The sequence below is a fragment of the Taudactylus pleione genome, unplaced genomic scaffold (assembly GCF_031769625.1).
Source record: "Taudactylus pleione unplaced genomic scaffold, aTauple2 ptg000442l, whole genome shotgun sequence".
In the NCBI taxonomy this organism is placed as follows: domain Eukaryota; kingdom Metazoa; phylum Chordata; class Amphibia; order Anura; family Myobatrachidae; genus Taudactylus; species Taudactylus pleione.
In genome coordinates this window covers 5772806-5793692 of record NW_028284844.1, presented here as the reverse complement: position 1 = coordinate 5793692, position 20887 = coordinate 5772806, and the positions used below count along the sequence as shown (strand labels likewise).

Here is a 20887-nt window from a genome sequence, read left to right as displayed (position 1 = left end):
ATAGAACTTGTAGGATAATGAATCTGTCTTAGATTCCACTGATAGAGCGCTGTGCTTCAGAGAGGTCCCTTCCTTAGGATTCAGGAAGCTGTAATGTCCGATGACAGTCATCTCACGCATAGGTCTTTTTCAGCGGTTCATTCAAGCCATCATAACCAACAGAATCATTCTGTTTTTATGTATTATATAAATGTCAATGATTATTGACGTTTACGCGTTTCACTGATTTTCTGTCCCTGTAATTACTGTTTGTTGGATTTTGTTGTCTTTTAAGGTGACCATAACAGGAATGTTATAATGTGGATGGATCATCGGGCTGGCAGCCAAGTAGATCGTATTAATGGAACCAAGCATGATGTGTTGAATTACGTTGGCGGTGTGATGTCTGTCGAGATGCAGCCCCCCAAACTCCTCTGGTTAAAGGAAGTAAGTATTCTAAATTAGAGATGAGCAGAAGCTACATGTGTGTTCTAGCAAGGAGAAAATATTTTCTTGAGGTGGACGCCATCATCCGCTAATGCCGGCTAGACCATTGCCAGGTGGAAGGAACATAGGGAGATGGATTATGTTGGCATTCCATGGACTTTGGAGGGCTGACTTTGTAATGAGGATCCTTTCTGTGCTGTGTTTGAAAATATTTTTAATCTGGTTTGTCCATCCTCAGGCCCATGGGACACATTGCACCAACTAACTCAGGCCATTGAAGGGCATGTGCTGGAGGTAGTCATAATAGGAAGAGACTGCCGGGCATTGGTAGGTCTTACTGTTTAGGGAAAGTAATTCATTAACAATTTGTTCAACCATTGAACCCTCTTGTCAGTCATTTACATAGCGACATCCCTCAAAAAGTGACTGATCATTCCCTGAACTGTTATTTGTATTTGACCTTTTACTTAGAAATGATTGAACTTCACAGAATAAAGCTGTCACTAGAATTTTTTTTATTTTGGAATCTAAACTCGGGCTGGAGGTGCGTGGTGTATTATGGTTGTGATTACTGTACATTATTACATTATAGTTGCATACAGGTTATGCTGAGATTATGCATACACATGCAACCGAGATCCCTTGGGGACTGTAAGCCTGGACTGGGCCCCTAGTGCCATTTTCATTCAATAAATCAAAAATGTTAACAATAAAGTGCAAATAATTGAATGAAAAGCATTTTCCCACTACTGGCGTCTGATGTCGCCATCCTGCATCAGTAAAGGCATCACTGCAATCCTTCTTAATTGGGGTTTCCCATGCTCTGTGCCGGGTCCAGTATACACGTAGTTAACCTGGCACATATATCTCTGATGCGGAGCCAGGCGCGTTTCGTGATGTGTCCAGCTTTGCATCTGGGCAGACATGCTATATTTTTGCCTGCACTTTCTTTACAGTATTTATGCTCTCTTTGTGACCAGTTGTGTGTCAGCTCCTATGTCACCTTGTACTATTACACCACCCTATCCCAATTTCCCAGGGACCATGGATGTCAGCCCATCCTCTACTTTATCAGCATTACCATAATGTTTTCTCTATAAACTGTACATATGTACAGGGACCGATTTATAGTAGAAAGGATCGCACTAGACCTGAAATGTTGCTTCTGCAACTAAACTAATATGTTTGTTGCAATCTCCAGGGGTGCTATCCAGTCCTTGGAGAAAATGTTACATAATAGAGAAGAACTGTTCGGTTTTTGCTGTTCGTCTTGCCAAATTAGCGCAAGTTCAGATTAGTTTGCATTTATCTTATTGGCTTTCCAAAATACGTGAGAACCGGATAGCCAATATGATGTCGTTTTTGAGATCCGAACAAAACCGAACCGCTCATCATACACATATATACACACACACGACCTCAAAGGTGCGGCACTCCGGTACATGAAGCATAGTCAGGAAAACGCAGTGGACGTATAGCAACGTTTCAGTTTTATCACCAAACTGTGTTCAAGCAGTACACAGTACTGCTTGAAAACAGTTTGGTGATAAAACTGAAACTTCCTGCTCTATTAGAACAGGAAGTCCACTCGGGCTTGCGGCAGCTAAACCCTACTCCAGGGTCTCGTCAAAAGCTTGATGGTCGCGATAATCGCGATGGACTCCAGCCCGCACGCACAAGCTGTGGGTGGTCACCCACAGCTTTGCAGGCGGCTTGGAGACAAAAAAAATGCCCACAGACCCAGCGAGCAGCCAGCGGCTGCGAGCGGGTCTGAATCAGGGCCTTGGTGTGCTGCAAGAGAAGCCGTGGTAGTACAGGATTTAGCTATTCTATAGGACACCTTCTGTTTGCTTTCTTCTCCTATAAAAGTTTTGTCTGCTGCAAGACTCTGGAGACTGTATGTACCAAAGTACCTCTCAGAGAATGCACGTTACAAAAATATATACTCTAAGCTAGAGATGTTAATTTCTACAAAGAACAATATAGCAATGTTTAGCAATATTTAATTCCACACGTCACATAATAGTTTATAAGAAAAAAAAGTTCAAATGCTTTGCAGCTTTTATAAATATCACTTTTTGTAGGCCTGTATTTGAAGCAGATCGTTGTTATGGTGGTAAGTTATTTAAATAGAACAAAAATGTAATATTTTTTTTTTTTTTTTGATTTACGGTTTTACTTTTGATCTCAAGAAACATCATCTAAATGAAGCTCATATGGCAAATAAGTAGCTCTAGCTTTGAAGAGAAGACATCTCCATAAACACAGTGAAACGCGTGGCAGTAAGGTGCAGACAGGGAAAGGTCACAAGTAATAACAACATCAAGACACACTTGATAGTTTCATGTTAATGGGGTATAATTAACGTTGGTTTCAGAGTGTACATTTTGTTGAAAGGTGGAGATCATTTTTTTTTTCTTTCCAAGTCCATTTGCTCTCTCTCCATTACTTAGCCAGAATAAATCAGCTTCTTGCTCTATTCTGGCTGAATGCTTGAGATTTATTACACAAAATGCGTGGTGTAAAGGATACATAGATTATGCACTCCCAGCTTATTGCTCTGTATTTCTAGCAGATATGAATATCCCTCTTAGGCGCTTTAGGTTTGCAGTTGCTCTGTGTAATTATTACTCCGTACAAATGTTATGCTAAGAATAGGCCGCACAATAATTATAATGAGGACAAAGGTCGTGGAATGGTTGATTAATGAGTGATTTAATACACTTAATAATTGCGTCTTGCAAATCTGACAATGGAGAGTAAATCTTAAGAACTAGTCAAAACATTGAAAGACTTAATGACAACTAGGTTTGATTTGTACCCCTCCGAGGCAAACTGCCAGCCCTTTAGCCGGTATGGAAGAGTCACATTACGACGAGCCACGTTGAGAGGTCTGGATTATTTCTTTAGAAGTAGACTAAAAAAAAAATTTCTGGAACATAATACTATCGCTCTCAAACAAAGGTGTTTTCTATTGTGGTATTTGACATAATGCAGTAGTAACGTTCGGGGCTGGTATACGTGGAATCCGGGGTGATAAGGGCATTTGGCATCCACTCCACCAAAAATTAAATCTGCAACTGTCATACTTCAGTGCTTTCAGCATTCCTGTTATTACATGTAATGTAGTCCTCAGTCCATACCGTGATATCAAAATAGGCTATTGTGTGAGTCTTTGCTATCTTCTGTGCAGGCGCCATATTTCCGGCGCTCTCTTTGCAGGTGGTCATGGGACTCGAACCACTCAGCGCCACTGATCTGGTTCTGTTTACCACCCTGGATGCCTGAGATAGAAAAACAGTGTTATAATGGAGATGATTAGTAGAGCATTAATTACATCCTGCAATCCTCCAAATCACAATGGTGCCTGCTATTAACATTAGTGTCATATAAAAATAAGGTATATACCCATAAAGATAGAGGTGTAAACTATTAAAGAGACAACATCATTATGGAGAGAATTAGCTGTATGTATAACAAAGTCCGGATGGAGATTTACTGTCCGCCAGCAGGGCCGGATTAAGGTTTGAGGGGGCCCTGGGGCAACAACTTTGTGGGGGCCCCTATCAATATAATTGTATATATTTATAAATACACATACACCACACACATATATGTATATACTTACACATAGATACAGTCACACAGAAAAATACATGTATACATCACACATGCATGTGTCACACACACTGTACATTGCACACAAACATGCATACACACACACACAAGACATACACACACACACACTTACCTTGCACCATCTGCACTGCATGTTGTGGATGGGGAGGGGACCTGGCAGGAAGGCACCATGTTATTAAGCTCCGCCCCCCTCGAGGCCTTGGCCTAGATTCGAGGGTCAGACCGGAAAGGGGCGGAGCCAATTGACACAATTGTAATGGAAATGCATCATACTGGCTCCGCCTCCAGCCGATTGACCCACGAATCGCAGCATTTTGCTGCGAGATGGGCGGGGTTTAATAACTGTGCTTGCTCTTGTGCAGCTGCTGCTGCTGTGTGGGGTCCCAGGACGACTGCCCCTGTCGCCCCCCCCCCCTATAATCCGGCGCTGTCTGCCAGTGAGCCTGCCGGTATTACAGGAACATTTGCCATAAACAAAAATACATTGAGATAAGGATTTATAAACCGTGATCAGGCCAGTATTACTCACTTATTTAGACCCATATAGAAATACTTAACAAAAAATAAATGACCAACTGTATTTGTATTTCATAAGGATTTATGACATTAATGGGAACATTGGAAGACTGATATCACACAGAAGGGGGGATGTATCTATAGAAGACAGGTGGAGATTGTGCACTTAGCAACAAATCAGCTTCTAGCTGTCATTTATAGTACATACTAGATAAGCTGTCATTTATAGTACATACTAGATACATTATAGATTTAGAAGGTTTGATACATCTTCCTCTGAGTTCTCTAATTGCATTCAAGTACAGAAAAATGACACATGCACTTATGGTAGCAAAAGGGGTATTCTCTGCAATATGTACAAAAGGGGTATTCTCTGCAATATGTACAAACAACAATACATTGAAGAATACCCCGACATTGTAAGTCGCATGTTAGAGAATTCTCCCACATTGTAAATCACATGTTACAGAGAATACCTCCACATTGTAAGTCGCATGTTACAGAGAATACCCCCACATTGTAAGTCGCATGTTACAGAGAATACCCCCACATTGGAAATCACGTGTTAGAGAATTCTCCCACATTGGAAATCACGTGTTAGAGAATTCTCCCACATTGTAAATCACATGTTGCAAAGAATTCTCCCACATTGTAAATCACATGTTGCAGAGAATACCTCCACATTGTAAATCACATGGTTTAGAGAATTCTCCCCACATTGTAAATCACATGTTTTAGAGAATTCTCCCACATTGTAAATCACATGTTTTAGAGAATTCTCCCACATTGTAAATCATATGTTGCAGAGAATACCCCCACATTGTAAGTCGCATGTTGCAGAGAATACCCCCACATTGTAAGTCGCATGTTGCAGAGAATACCCCCACATTGTAAATCACATGTTGCAGAGAATACCCCCACATTGTAAATCACGTGTTAGAGAATACCCCCACATTGTAAATCACATGTTGCTGAGAATACCCCCACATTGTAAGTCGCATGTTGCAGAGAATACCCCCACATTGTAAATCACATGTTGCAGAGAATACCCCCACATTGTAAATCACGTGTTAGAGAATTCTCCCACATTGTAAATCACATGTTGTAGAGAATTCTCCCACATTGTAAATCACATGTTGCAGAGAATACTCCCACATTGTAAATCACATGTTGCAGAGAGTACTCCCACATTGTGGGCCTCATTCAGAGGCGGTCGGAGGATGCAAGCGGTCGCTCAGAAACTGGGCGGCCACTTGCATCCTGACCGCCCACCTCTGTTGCGGTTGTTAGGCTGTGGGTTAACACCCACAGCTCTAACGACCGCTCCGGTGATGGTCGCAATGGTCAGAGACGATCGCGACCATCGGGGCTTACGACGAGACCCTAGGGTAGGGTCTTCCTTGTCGTAAGCCCCGGAGAGCTTCTGGCTCTGTCTGAGCCGGAAGCTCTCCACTGACATCACTAGTGATGTCAGTGGGGCCGCCCCCAAATGGTAGGTGTTCCCATGTGAACGCCTCCGTTTGGTCTGCCACCCCCCCGGCCCGCCTTCCAAACGGGGCGAGCTGTCAATCAACATCGACAGCTCGCCCCCTTTGGATCCAGACCCGCTACGACCGGCGTTGTCGGTCGTAGCGGGTCTCACGCATGCGCACGACGGCGCCGGCGCCGTCGTGCGCATGCTCTGTGGGGGGCCATCGACCCAGTCCGAGCGCATCGGCGCTAACGACCGGGTCTGAATGACCCCCAGTAAGTCACATGTTGCAGAGAGTAACCCCATATTGTAAATCACGTGTTGCAGAGAATACTCCCCATATTGTAAATCACGTGTTGCAGAGAATAGTCCCTACACCCTCATTGTAAATAAATATTCCCAATGATATAACACCATAGCCCGACATGTGCAGACACCTCACTTTTGTCAGTCGCCACTGCACATTGACCCCCTTACCAGGGGCGTCTTTAGAGAGGAGGGGGCCTGGGTGCATTACCCGTCCGGGGCCCCCTCATCTCTTCTTGGCGGCCGGAAGCTGACTGACGCGGCTGGCCAGCCACCGGACCATTAGTAGACACTGGGCACTAGAGTGTGACCAGAGTCTACTGCGCATGCGGCCATTTTTCCGGCTTTTTGTACAGTGCTGACACCTGGCGCGGGACCTCGGAGATGTAAGTTTTAAATAATATGGGTGCAGGGTGTGCTGTGTGGGCCCCTGCTGGACCCGGGGATACAGATACGCCCCTGCCCCTAACCAAGCAACTTTCCAGTCTAGTCTCCCATAGCTTTCTTAGTGTTCAGTCGTTGTATTGCACAGTGTTCAGGGGTTGTATTGCACAGATACATCAATCCCCACTTGCCAGCAACCTCCTGCCCCGAGAATCCCGCAGCTTCAAGCTACCTTGTTAAAAACGAATTACCCCCTTGGCCCAAGCAGTCTCCTGGTGCCTCCAAGTGGCACTTTGATGGTTGAGGGGTTGTACAGGTCTGAGCAAGCTCACTCTCATTGGCACTGAATGACCTCAGAAGCGATGTAAGGTCATCACCAGCAAGTGGCGCTGTTGGAAGCAGACAGGTATATAAGCGCCTAGGAAATGGGACGGTAACTTCTGGTACCTGAACAGATCCTTGTTGGCTTAGATTTGGTGGAGGATTCGGCACGTCTTAACTGTGTGCGGCAGGAGACGTACCTCCGTCCCTCCCATATATGTGGACGTATGCGCCAGTTCCGGGTCCGTCCCCTGAAATCTGTACTGTCCAGCCAAAATTATAATCACTGAGAGCTCCGCAGGAGGTTTCTGTCCTCCCTGAGGTCTCCTTAAGACACCTGCGTTACAGTTTGACAAGTGTATGCCTCAGTCCAGCTCCCCGCCTGCCACTGTCCTAGGAGCCGGTCAGTGATGTGTATAGTAACATCACTTGTGTAATACAACCTAAAGCAGATTACTAAAGTTACTCACATAATATATATTTACATACACTATAAAGAAGCATCTCTCCAGTTTTTCATTTTATGATATTGTGATGAATGTTCCTTTCGGGAGTAATGCGATAACGTTTGTGGAAAAATATAATCTGGGTTTTTTTGTGTGAAAGTGCTGAATTTACGCCTGTTCTGTTCCAGCTGGATTCTCCCCCATAGCTGATAGCTTTGTCTGGCACAGGAACTGAGAAGCCTCTGTGTTTATAGTAACGAAGCAGACTGAGGGATTCCTAAATATTGTAGGTGTGTTGAATTATCTTTAGAACTCAGCAAGGTCCATTCTCCAGCTATAATGTGTGAATCTGCCTCGTTTCCTCCCCTACACATCAGTATTTTGGTTAGACAGAGCAGAGACGATGATAATGTCCTAATATCTCACATTCAGCAAATGTGAACTAATACAGAGAGATGTATATACCTGACACTCCTTCCATCATCTTAAAAGTAGAAAAGTCGTCAACTTCTCTGCTGAATGTTTTTGGAAAACTGATGACGGTGATGGGGAACAGATCAATGTCTATCTCCTACTTGCTCCCCTACCCAACGCCAACTTTGGCAAAAAATAATGGTACCACGGCTCCTTGGTTCCTCTGTGTTCTCCGCGTGTAGCTGTCTGCTTCTAAAGCACTATTTCAATGCATTCAATAGTCTTTTAAAACTGGCACTGATAATGGGTACGGGATGCCCGCGCTTGGGATTCCATCAGTTAAAATCCTGATGCCAGCATCCCAACAGGGTTAGGATACAAACGCCTGTCAGTCGGTATCCTAACCCTCCACCTCTCCCTACCCTAACCCTCTTTCCAGGGACGTATCTATAATGGGTGCAGAGTGTGCGGGGAACACGGGCCCCTGGATCCAGAGGGGCCCCGCACCGCACACCTTGCACCCATAATAATACTTACCTCTCCGGAGTCCCACGTCGGCACAGGCGTCCGGCGCTGTAAAACGACTGGAAAATGGCTGCAGTGGCCATTTGCCCGTCGTATGTGCAGTACAGGGAAAATGTCCGCCGCGGCCATTTTCCCGGTTACCTGTGCATACACTATAGACTCTGGACACACTCTAGTGCCCAGAGTCTATAACTCCAGCACTGGCCGCGCACAGCAAAGTGCGCTGCCGGGCGAATAGGAGGGGGCCCGTGTCGGAGACTGCACACGGTCCCCCTCCTCTCTAGAAACGCCCCTGCCTCTTTCCCCTGTGCCTGAACCATTGTATAGCGCTGGGCGAGGCTACGATGAAGTGATCGTGCCATCACATCCCTCGCACCGCCCACCTGTGCCCATGGGCGCCGAGAGGGGGGGGAGCGGGTACAGTTTACCCGTGCCTGGGCTTGCTAGAGGGGCCCGTCGGGGCCCGGGTCCGGCGTCGCCCCCCCCTCCCTCACAGCAGCTCAGCACACAGCTTGTGCTGGGCTGCTGTGTGAGACTGCTCGCGGCTGCTGCAGCAGCCGGACCAGTCTCCTATGGCTGTGGGGGGGAGCGATCACACTGATCGCGCCCACCTCCTGCTTAGCACCGGGCTGGGGGGCTTACAGCGCCCCCCCACCCCGGCGCGCAGCGCCGCTAAGCGCCGCTGAAAAAAAATCATCATTGTTTTTTTTTTCAAGGGGGCGTGGCCACACCTCCCACGATTAGGCCACGCCCCCTATATTACCCAGGCCCCGCCAGGCTCTCAACGGCCCTGCCTGTGCCATGTCACGTCCCCTGCTGTGCCGACCTGGCTGCCCCCTCTGAGAGTGCAGTCAGAAAGTCGGCATGTTTGGTATGCATACGTGTACACATGAAGTACATCTGGGGAAACGGTGCAGTTTATGAACTAGATGCATACATACACGTTAAGCACATATGTGTCCACTTGTAGATTGGAGCTAATGTACGCAGAATAATAAACATTTGATTTTTGCCGGCATGCGCATTCCTAAGGTGCTATACAATCCAGAAAATGTGACGCTGCAGTGGAATAATGTACTAAACAGCTGCATCTGCTAAATGAAAATTCTGTTTATTGCACGAGTTTACACATACATGCTGTCTGTGCTTTCCTCGTTTGACTCTGGGGTCTATTTGCTAATCAGTGTTAGGAGACAGAGTGAAAAGTGATAAGAAAGTGATAAGGTGCCAGCCAATCAGCTCCCAACTGTCATTTTCTAAACACAGCCTGTGAGATGACAGTTGGGAGCTGATTGGCTGGCACCTTATCACTTTCTTATCACTTTTCACTCTGTTTCCTAACACTGCTTAGTAAATAGACCCCTCTATGTCTTACAGTGTATAGAAGCCTGAATCCTGTAGTTTTCAATGCACAAAAAAGTGAAGGAGACAGACACAACAATTTTCATTACATGCAAGTATTATTTTGGTAAATACGGCTTCAGCAGGGAATGGGTATGAAATACCGCCGGCAGCATGGCCAGCGGTTCGATTCCCGTCAGCGGCAGCCCGACAGGAGCAGAGTGCGACGCAGCGGAAGCCCCACAGCGCTGGAAATCCCGATCGTGGATAGGTAAGTATCCACTAACCTAACCTAACCCAAACCCTCCTTAGGGGTGCCTAACCCTAACTTCCCCCCCAAGTGCCTAACCCTAACCACCCCCTTCCCCGCTACCTAAACCTAAGTCTCCCGGGGGGGTGCCTAACCCTCCCTCCCCCTAGCCTAACCCTAACCCTCCTGGGGGGGGTGCCTAACCCTAAGTCCCCACCGGGAGCCCTAAACCTAACCCTCCCCCCCCCGCGGCTGTCCGCTCGCGGCGCCCGGCATCACTACGATCGTGATGCCGGGCGCCGGTCTCCCGGCGTCGGGGAAATGCGGGCGTCTACATCTAGACGCCCGGCATTTCACCCTTGCCGGGGTAAGACAGTTGGGAAGCCGTCTGCCGGTATATAGCTTCCTGATTGCTTCCCCTTCAGCAGTGGCTTCGTCCCCCTGCTCTTGTCATGGGCTTATCCTCCAGAGGCAAAGAGAAGCCAAAACTGTAAACTGGTTAATGAACCCCAGTGCTAACCAGATGATTTGCGTTATTAAAGCGCAATGTTTTATGAATTATCTAAATTAATTCACATTGCGAACATATCTAACAATACATTTCCAGTTTAAACTTTCCAGCGTCTTATAACTCAAATTACATCAACCCTTCATGTCCCAAGCAGGATTATTTCTAAAGTATTCTAAGTGTCCTGATACTTATAACGGCTTCGTACAATTGTTCTAAGTAACTGCTGTGAAATGCCGTTTTGTTTGACAAGCCGGGGTTACAGGGCTAATTCTAACCACATGTGCTCATTGCTGAGTGGAAACGATGTGAGAGAGAAGCGTACGGGCTGCCTGAAGATGCAGCTCCTGAGCATAATAGCTTTTATTTACACTGATGGGTTAAATGCTGGCACACTATCATTACTGTTGTGTGTGATTTATATTTCTGTTTACTTAGATTTCAAGACTGTATAGTTGTATCAGCTGTGTTATTGGTCAGGGCAAAGCCCACATTTTATTGAGCCAGCCCTGGTACTACTAATGTCTTCTGAATAACTAGATATGTGATGTCTGCATAGTACCACTTCTCCTGTTCTGTGTGCTGGGATATGTGATAATAGCATATAGTACTACTTCTCCTGTTCTATATGCTGGGATATGTGATAACTGCATAGTACCACTTCTCCTGTTCTGTGTGCTGGGATATGTGATATAGCATATAGTACTACTTCTCCTGTTCTATATGCTGGGATATGTGATAACTGCATAGTACCACTTCTCCTGTTCTGTGTGCTGGGATATGTGATATAGCATATAGTACTACTTCTCCTGTTCTATATGCTGGGATATGTGATAACTGCATAGTACCACTTCTCCTGTTCTGTATGCTGGGATATGTGATAACTGCATAGTACCACTTCTCCTGTTCTGTGTGCTGGGATATGTGATATCTGCATAGTACCACTTCTCCTGTTCTATATGCTGGGATATGTGATAACTGCATATAGTACTACTACCACTTCTCCTGTTCTGTGCGCTGGGATATGTGATAACTGCATATAGTACCACTTCTCCTGTTCTGTGTGCTGGGATATGTGATAACTGCATATAGTACTACTACCACTTCTCCTGTTCTATGTGCTGGGATATGTGATAACTGCATATAGTACCATTTCTCCTGTTCTTTGTGCTGGGATATGTGATAACTGCATATAGTACCACTTCTCCTGTTCTGTGTGCTGGGATATGTGATAACTGCATATAGTACCACTTCTCCCGTTCTGTATGCTGGGATATGTGATATCTGCATAGTACCACTTCTCCTGTTCTATGTGCTGGGATATGTGATAACTGCATATAGTACCACTTCTCCTGTTCTATGTGCTGGGATATGTGATAACTGCATATAGTACCACTTCTCCTGTTCTGTATGCTGGGATATGTGATATCTGCATAGTACCACTTCTCCTGTTCTGTGTGCTGGGACATGTGATAATAGCATATAGTACTACTTCTCCTGTTCTATATGCTGGGATATGTGATAATAGCATAGTACCATTTCTCCTGTTCTGTGTGCTGGGATATGTGATAACTGCATATAGTACCACTTCTCCTGTTCTGTGTGCTGGGATATGTGATAACTGCATATAGTACCCCTTCTCCTGTTCTGTGTGCTGGGACATGTGATAATAGCATAGTACCATTTCTCCTGTTTTGTGTGCTGGGATATGTGATAACTGCATATAGTACCACTTCTCCTGTTCTATATGCTGGGATATGTGATAACTGCATATAGTACTACTTTTCCTGTTCTATGTGCTGGGATATGTGATAACTGCATATAGTACCACTTCTCCTGTTCTATATGCTGGGATATGTGATAACTGCATATAGTACCACTTCTCCTGTTCTTTATGCTGGGATATGTGATAACTGCATAGTACCATTTCTCCTGTTCTATATGCTGGGATATGTGATAACTGCATATAGTACTTCTCCTGTTCTGTATGCTGGGATATGTGATAACTGCATACTAATACCACTTCTCCTGTTCTATATGCTGGGATATGTGATAACTGCATATAGTACTACTTCTCCTGTTCTATATGCTGGGATATGTGATAAACTGCATACTAGTACCACTTCTCCTGTTCTATATGCTGGGCTATGTGATATCTGCATAGTACCCCTTCTCCTGTTCTCTGTGCTGGGATATGTGATAAACTGCATAGTACCACTTCTCCTGTTCTATATGCTGGGATATGTGATAACTGCATATAGTACTACTTATCCTGTTCTATATGCTGGGATATGTGCACGAAAACTGTTCTTGGAGTAACCTGGGAAAAGTACAGGTGAATTTGGGGAAATCTGTCTGTACCACTTGTAATAGATAACTTATATAGGAAATGTGTATTATTGGCCCTAATAAAAGTATTTGGGGTTCTTAAATTGTGTGAAATGGCTGTTAAATGCATATTTGTATAAGTGTGGAAAAATTCTAAAACTAATTTTTTTTTCTTTTTTGGCCAAAATAAATGCTACAGTTAAATTAGGGGTACGTTAAAATGGGTGCAAGTATATTTTTGAGTCTAAAAAGTGCACTTTTAAAAATTTTTAAAAATACACCAGGTGCAGCCACCTGCAATATTTACAACACATGTCCCATCCATACAGCCCCCCAACATATCTGCCCTACTACTTTAAAGTTTAAACCCATTTTCTAACACTTTTTGAAAAAAAAATTCACCTTAAAATTGCCATGTAATTGTTAAAAAATCTTTTTGCATAATTAGTCATAAAGGGGGGGGGGGGGGGTGATCAGTGATCAGCCTGTGGTCTATTTAGACACACAAGGCTGATCGCATGCACTTGCTCTGTCAGAGAAGAGCTGGAGTAGGTGAAACGGGGGAAAGCCCCTATAACGCCATCTCCTGGTGGCATAATTATCACAGGGCTCTGTTATTTTTTTACAATTTTATTTTAGTAAATGTGAGCAAATCACATTTCCCATTATAAGTATGGGAATGCGATCTGCTTACTAAAAATATGGCAATTTAAAGGCTTGGAGTATTTTTTTATTATTTTTTTGCGAAAACTGCCCCAAAAGCCCTTTAATGCATATAAGTGATACTAAAATAATGGTCAAAGGGAGTGAAAACAACAGTTTTCACTTTATTTTCAATAATAATATTGATTAATATGCCCGTTAATATCATGTCTTACAGAAAATATCAATATATTCGTGAATGATGTAATGTAAAACAAAAAAATAATTAGAACACAAAAATATTATTTTCCTATGCTGGTGCCCCTTTACGTTCTGGTGACGTACAATGACTCTGAAAGGTGGAAACATTTTGGACTGCATCTATTATTGATCGCAAAAGTGTGATGAGCACACGTCAGTATTACATTGGTATTCAGCATTTTGTGCACTATTGCGATTTCACTTAGGGAGAATTCTATTAAATAGATGCAGAGAAATTCTGCAGAATGCAAACTATGTTGTATGTTTCGCAAGCAATTTCCATTGTACGTAGTGCGTGATAACACAATTGCATATAGTGAGTTAGTGGCAGACAATCACAGATGAATACAAAGTTGTAATCTGCTATAACAATCTTTGCTTTGCACCGTGCGGTTGTATTTGTATTTTGGATTTGAGTTAATTTGTGTGCTATTTTCTTCATTTGAAGAACTTGCGGCGGGAATGCTGGGAGAGAGCGGGACACTTCTTTGATCTGCCGGATTTCTTAACCTGGAAAGCAACCGGCTCTCTCACAAGGTACATTTGTTATTCATTGTTTTTGTATTGTACATTAAAATTATGTATCTATATTAATACAATAAGAATGTTATGTGCGCAAAAGTTACTGAACCGATTTTCATGAAAACTGCATCATTGTGTGGTGGAAACTCCTAGATATAACCTGCACTTTGTTTCATCTCCATCTGTCAAGTTAAAGCTGAGAAATAACAAAAACAAAATGTATCTACATCATCAATGCAAGAAACAGGTGTGGCACCATGCGCATGGCCGGTAAGGGGTGGGGGGAGAGGTGCTTTGGGCCCTCGGTCACAGGAATAGGAGAGGTTACATAGCAGTCTGAGCACAGGGCACACAGTGACATAGGTGTGAGTGGTAGGTGAATAGGATAGGTTACATAGCAGTCTGTGCACAGGGCACACAGTGACATTGGTGTGCGTGGTGGGTGATAGGATAGGTTACATAGCAGTCTGTGCACAGGGCACACAGTGACATAGGTGTGAGTGGTAGGTGAATAGGATAGGTTACATAGCAGTCTGTGCACAGGGCACACAGTGACATAGGTGTGAGTGGTGGGTGAATAGGATAGGTTACATAGCAGTCTGTACACAGGACACACAGTGACATTGGTGTGAGTGGTGGGTGATAGGATAGGTTACATAGCAGTCTGTGCACAGGGCACACAGTGACATTGGTGTGAGTGGTGGGTGAATAGGATAGGTTACATAGCAGTCTGTGCACAGGGCACACAGTGACATAGGTGTGAGTGGTGGGTGAATAGGATAGGTTACATAGCAGTCTGTGCACAGGGCACACAGTGACATTGGTGTGAGTGGTGGATGAATAGGATAGGTTACATAGCAGTCTGTGCACAGGGCACACAGTGACATTGGTGTGAGTGGTGGGTGAATAGGATAGGTTACATAGCAGTCTATGCACAGGGCACACAGTGACATTGGTGTGAGTGGTGGGTGAATAGGAGAGGTTACATAGCAGTCTGTGCACAGGGCACACAGTGACATTGATGTGAGTGGTGGGTGAATAGGAGAGGTTACATAGCAGTCTGTGCACAGGGCACACAGTGACATTGGTGTGAGTGGTGGGTGAATAGGATAGGTTACATAGCAGTCTGTGCACAGGGCACACAGTGACATTGGTGTGAGTGGTGGGTGAATAGGATAGGCTACATAGCAGTCTGTGCACAGGGCACACAGTGACATTGGTGTGAGTGGTGGGTGAAGGCGCTGCTGCCACCAGTCTGTATAGCGCTGCTGGTCACGTGAGCCACCTCATATAAAGAAAATGTGACCGAAGCGATTTCATCGCGGGCAACAGCTAGTTCATAATAAAAATGTCAGTTTGTTTATATATTATTGTGTTTTTATTATTATTATTATTATTATTATTATTATTATTATTATTACATACCTCCCAACATGACCCTCTCCAGGAGGGACACAATGCTCTGGTCCTGGAATTCCCTGGTAAGAGGTGGGGCTGCAGCGCAGTTCAAAATTCAAATAGGGGAGTCACACCAACTGTCATTTCACACACTGCCCAACATCACTGGCTGGGACTCACTGGCAGTTGGTGTGACTCCCCTATTTGAATTTTGGACTGTACTGCAGCCCCGCCCCTGGAGCCGCCACCAATCATAAATTACCAGGGAAGTCCAGGACCAGAGCATTGTGTCCCTCCTGGAGAGGGTCATGTTGGGAGGTATTAGTATTATTATATACAGTATTTGTATTTACGAAAAGAGCATTTTGGAATGTTTTACAGCTTCTTGTTTGAAAAAAATGGATTTAGAGGCGACACCAGCTAATTCTCTCCCCTCTAGTGTATAGATGCTGCTACATATGGTGCGTACACACTGGGCGATTAAAGTGGACGACTGAACGATAACGATATCGTTATCGTTCAGTCGTCCACTTTATCGTCCATTTTTAACACAAAAAAGATGAACGATGACGACGACGCGCGTTCCCGCGGGTCGTTCGTCATCCTCGTTCATCGGGCTGACATGCAGGCCAACCTGACGACCTCGTCAGGTTGCTGCATGTCAGGGAATGGGTGAGAGAGCCCGGCGCTGAACGATATCGCTAATGATATCGTTCAGCGGCTGTGCTCAATGTCATGAACGACATTGAGCACAGCCTGCCGGGGACACACTAGACGATATCGCTCAGGGAGCATATCGTCTAGTGTGTATGCACCTAAAGTGTTGTCTGCTGTTCACTCAAGGAGGGAAGACGTACTGTATCAAGCCTTAGAGATGAAGTGGGGAAGTTGCCCATAGCAACCAACCAGCTTCTAACTGTCATCTAGTACAGACTATAAAATGACAGTTGGAAGCTGATTGGTTGCAGTGGGCCATCTCTCTCAGGCCGGGATGTACTAAAGGAAAAATGCGGTAAAAACCCTGTTTTCGGGTTTTTAACTGCATTTCTGTATGTACTAAGCCCCGGCCGCCCTGTATTGTGGGTGCGTTAAGCTATAGAAGCCTATGGGCTTCTTACCGCATCCGCTTGGCGCCCTGGCTGCCCCGCACCTCTCCACGCCGGCCCCCTCACTCACCTTAGCCTCCTGCATGCCGGCCCGTGCTCCTCCCAAGTCCTCCGCATCCTCCTCCTAATCTTCTTCCGGGTGCAGGGAGGAGGAGGAGGAGGAGGAGGAGAAGTCTGGGGCTTCCTGCACAGGTCACCAGCAGGAAGTTCCCGGGGCTTTGAGGGGGCGGGGTCCCACAGACACACCCTCACCCGGCGTCGGTTGCTTCGCAAAGGGCAGCTCTTATCGCAAGAGCTGTCCTTTGTGATACTAATTCGCATATGTTAGTACATATGCGATTAGTAAGGTTGCGGTGACTGGCAGTAAGTAAACCGCAACCTTAGTACATCTCGGCCTCAGGACGGGATGCGTGGCGCATCACACTCGCGATGCGATGCATTCCGCCGGTCATCGCATGCATGCATTGCTGTGGAGGGACTTTCGGGTCTATGAGCCAGGAGCCCCTCGTGGCATCCTTCTGTGTACTCTCCCGATAGAAACCCATAGGCTAATATAGTGTAACGCTATCAGGAAAATGGTGTTACCCACAGCAACCAAACGCACTCCAGGGTTTAGTGCATATGAGAATTGAGGTCAAACCCGCATTTTCGGGGTTTGACCACATTTTTCACCTTCCTGCAACTCGCCCTCAAAGGTTTGAACCACCTCCCCTAGGGACTGATATAGAATATTGGATATAAGTGTTTAGTTTATTTTATGAGTAAAGTTCCCATTTTTGTACTGCGCATGTGCACGAAAAAGCTTTGGGCTTCCATCTATGTCTCTATGGCCTGATTCATTAGCGATCGCAACTGCGATTACGCACGCAATCTGCCGATTGTTGTGTTCTGTGCATGCGTATGCATTACAGTGAGCCTGTACGAACCGGCCACTGCGATCGGGACAGCGATCGCAGTGACTACGCAGACCCATCGCATAGTGATTGACAGAAAGTGCTGTTTGTGGGTGGTGACGGCTGGTCGGCGAAACGCAGGCGTGCCAGGGCGCGTTTGAATGCTGTCGCAGGGGCGTGCATACATTATCCACTGTGCCATACGCAGCTTGGGCTTTCACTTTGTGCGATGAGGTTAGCAATTCCTGAGTAAGGTCAGACCTTGTGCCAGTGTGTGTGAGGCTGCGATGGTACTCCATTTTACCGATGGTTTCGCAGCCTTGCTAAGGATTATGGATGTGTGTAAGGTGAGGTGGGCCTCCTTATGTTGTGCTGTAACGGCATAGCGATCGCAATGGATTAGCATACTATCTCAGTGAGACTGCGTGCATAATCGTTATTGCAATCGCAGTTGTGATCCGTAATGAATCGGGCCCCTAGTCATAAGGCCATGACCTGTGTGTCGGGCGCAGCTAAGCCCAAACCTCCTTGCAGGGGTCCCTGGTGAATACCATCGGCACGTTAGACTCCAGGCCTCTGTACTGGGTCTTAGCCAATCCCAAAGTACAGGCAAAGTGTCCACTAACTATCCGTGAGTTGTGACAGAGAGACAGTGCTCTCAATTGCTAAAATATCGTGTATTGGCCCTGATTCAGAGCCGGACGCAAGTGGCTGCTTGTTCGCTCCGAGCGATGTTTGCCCAACTGCGCATGCGTACGGATCGTAATACGCATGCGCGAACCACTCAGTGCGGCCGAAATTCATGTGCTCGCAAAATAGCGAATGCCTGATAATTTGAGTGACAGAAAGAGGCGTATGTGGGTGGTAACAGGGGAAGGTGCTTGAAAACGGGGAGTGGAGATCCGTTCGCAGGCGTGCTTAAAGGTCAAAACGGGCGTTTTATGGGTGTGCATATTTAAAACAGCAGCGTCATTGACCACGTCACTGGGTTCTTTTATAGCCAGAACTGCTCGCAAAATTGTGGTAGCAAAAACCAACCCCAAGAATAGCGAGCAGTTCATACCCTGGTCGATGTACTCGATTAATCTAATAAATAGCGGACATGACGTAGGATGCGAGCGGCCAGGGGGCGTAGTTTCCCAAAAAACGACCGCAAGTTTTCTACGCTCGTTCAGACCTAGAGGCGTGAACAGACCGCAAACAGCGAACGGTTCATTTGAATAGCCACCCCTATTTTCTTGACGAGCGAGCGCAAATAGCGTCCGGCTCTGAATCAAGCCCATAGTCTCCTTATTGGTACATTATTGGTTAAATAACCCCCCACCCCCCACTAGTATATTCTTATTATTTACTAGACATTTGCAATCTGTCCGCAGCAGGAAAGGGGAACATAATGGATGTTTGTATTTATACTTTGCGTCTGAATTTTACATGGTAAAAGTGATGTTTATTAGTAACACTGTCTTATGTATGTGACACTTCCCTAAAGTACTATATTGTGAATTAATTATATTAGTGTACCTGTAATATTACTACTAACACAGTCAGGCCACATCTCCTGGTGTAAACCAGGTGCATATTGTTCCTTTTTATTGTAGAGTCAACTTGGTGCATATACTAAGGTTCTCCCGTGGTGTAAAAGTGATACATACACTACTGTTCTCTCCTGGGGCGAGATGCCACCCTTCGCATGCTATGGGCAACATCTCCACTTCTGAAAACCCAGCACTTTAGTAAATATACTGGTGTGAAAGTGGAGCATCCGTGTGTGGGACACAGGCAAAATGGCATCAGCGCATGCGCGGCAAGAGCAGGGGGGTCCGCACGGAGACTGCAAATGGGCCCCCGACGCTCTTAAATACCATTGTCAGGTAGGCATTCTAATTTTGGGTAGGGAGTTCAATTGGGTCCTGTTGGTCTCTTCAGAGGTGTGGCCAGAGTATTACACCGTGAAGCTTGCAAGGTTTGACGGGCAGTGCCATATTAACAACAAGGAGGCTGGGGCAGTCGCCAGCGACCCCCATACATTTGGGGCCCCCACACAGTTACATCACCAACATGGGGGGAACATACTTTGGCATAATATAAACTTTTGGTGGGTTGGGTACCCACAGAAAGTTGGGTTGACCACTCGATCCCGATGTTGATAATGCCGGCGGTCAGAATTCTGGCACCGGAATCCCGACGGTGGAAATCCTGACGCATGCATGTAACTATTCAACAGCCCCCACCCCTCGCAGCCTAATCCGAACTCTCCCCTCCCGCAGCTCTACCCTGACCCTCCCAGTAGTGCCTAACCCACTCCCTGACCCTAATACTCACCGTCGAGATCACAGCCGCCTGGATTCTGGAGCCGGGTTTCTGACCGCTGGCATTGTGTGAACCTATGTCCTGTGTTCTGTACGAGGCCTCCAAGGACATAGGGGCATGCAATGCCTCACTGGTCCTCATGTAGTGTGCCGACAACATATCTTTAAAGTGATATCTCCAGAAAGATAACATTGCGCAGTTAAAGCAAATACACCGTGCAAAGGCTTTTGCTATCTTCTGCTTATGCTCTTCCCGAATGCAGTACAGGTACCGTAACAGGGCACAACTGCGCCCTGTACCTGCTCTGCATCCTGAGGACGCTCGATTGGCTGTTCAGACTGCAGGGTGCCGTTCCTTCCTGCTAACAACGGTGCCACCCACAGAGCCCTGTAAGGTGGCACAGCTTGCACACCCACTAGTTTCGGCCCTGCCTGAATGACACTTGAAAGATGGCACTGGCCACAGAATGTTGGGGGAGAGGGGGGGGGCTGCTGCATGGAAGAATGTAGGCCTTTACTCATGGCCCCCCTGGCATTAATACATCCATAGACTGGACACAATTACTTAAAGAAATAGAACCCATTTAGCAATAAATGTTTGCGACTTATTCCCCAAAAAATGCAAATATTTAGTATCCCCGATTGTATGACACAGAGACCGCAGCAGTTATCTCTGATACCTGCTGCGATCCCTCCATTCGCGCCGGCAGTCACAACCCCCAATATTTTCTATAAGGGAGGTGATGCTGCCATATTTATCAACTTTCGGAATGTGTCACATTACGGAGATTGGGCCCCGCAGCTACCGCCATCTGAAGGTGGTGCGGTAGCCTATGGGCTACATAATAGGAACCCTCCCCCCGGCAATGACCGCGGCGCAT

The 20887-nt window shown here is 45.9% G+C and overlaps 1 protein-coding gene across 1 annotated transcript in view; it reads left to right on the top strand.

Annotated features, from left to right (window-relative positions):
- The window catches only part of FGGY (FGGY carbohydrate kinase domain containing), a 260103-nt gene that overhangs the window by 29292 nt on the left and 209924 nt on the right, over positions 1-20887 (top strand). Inside the window, exons 5-6 of the mRNA XM_088447828.1 lie at positions 275-426; positions 14227-14315. Of these exons, the coding sequence (XP_088303954.1) occupies positions 275-426; positions 14227-14315 (241 nt within the window). The remainder of the gene's footprint in view (positions 1-274; positions 427-14226; positions 14316-20887) is intronic.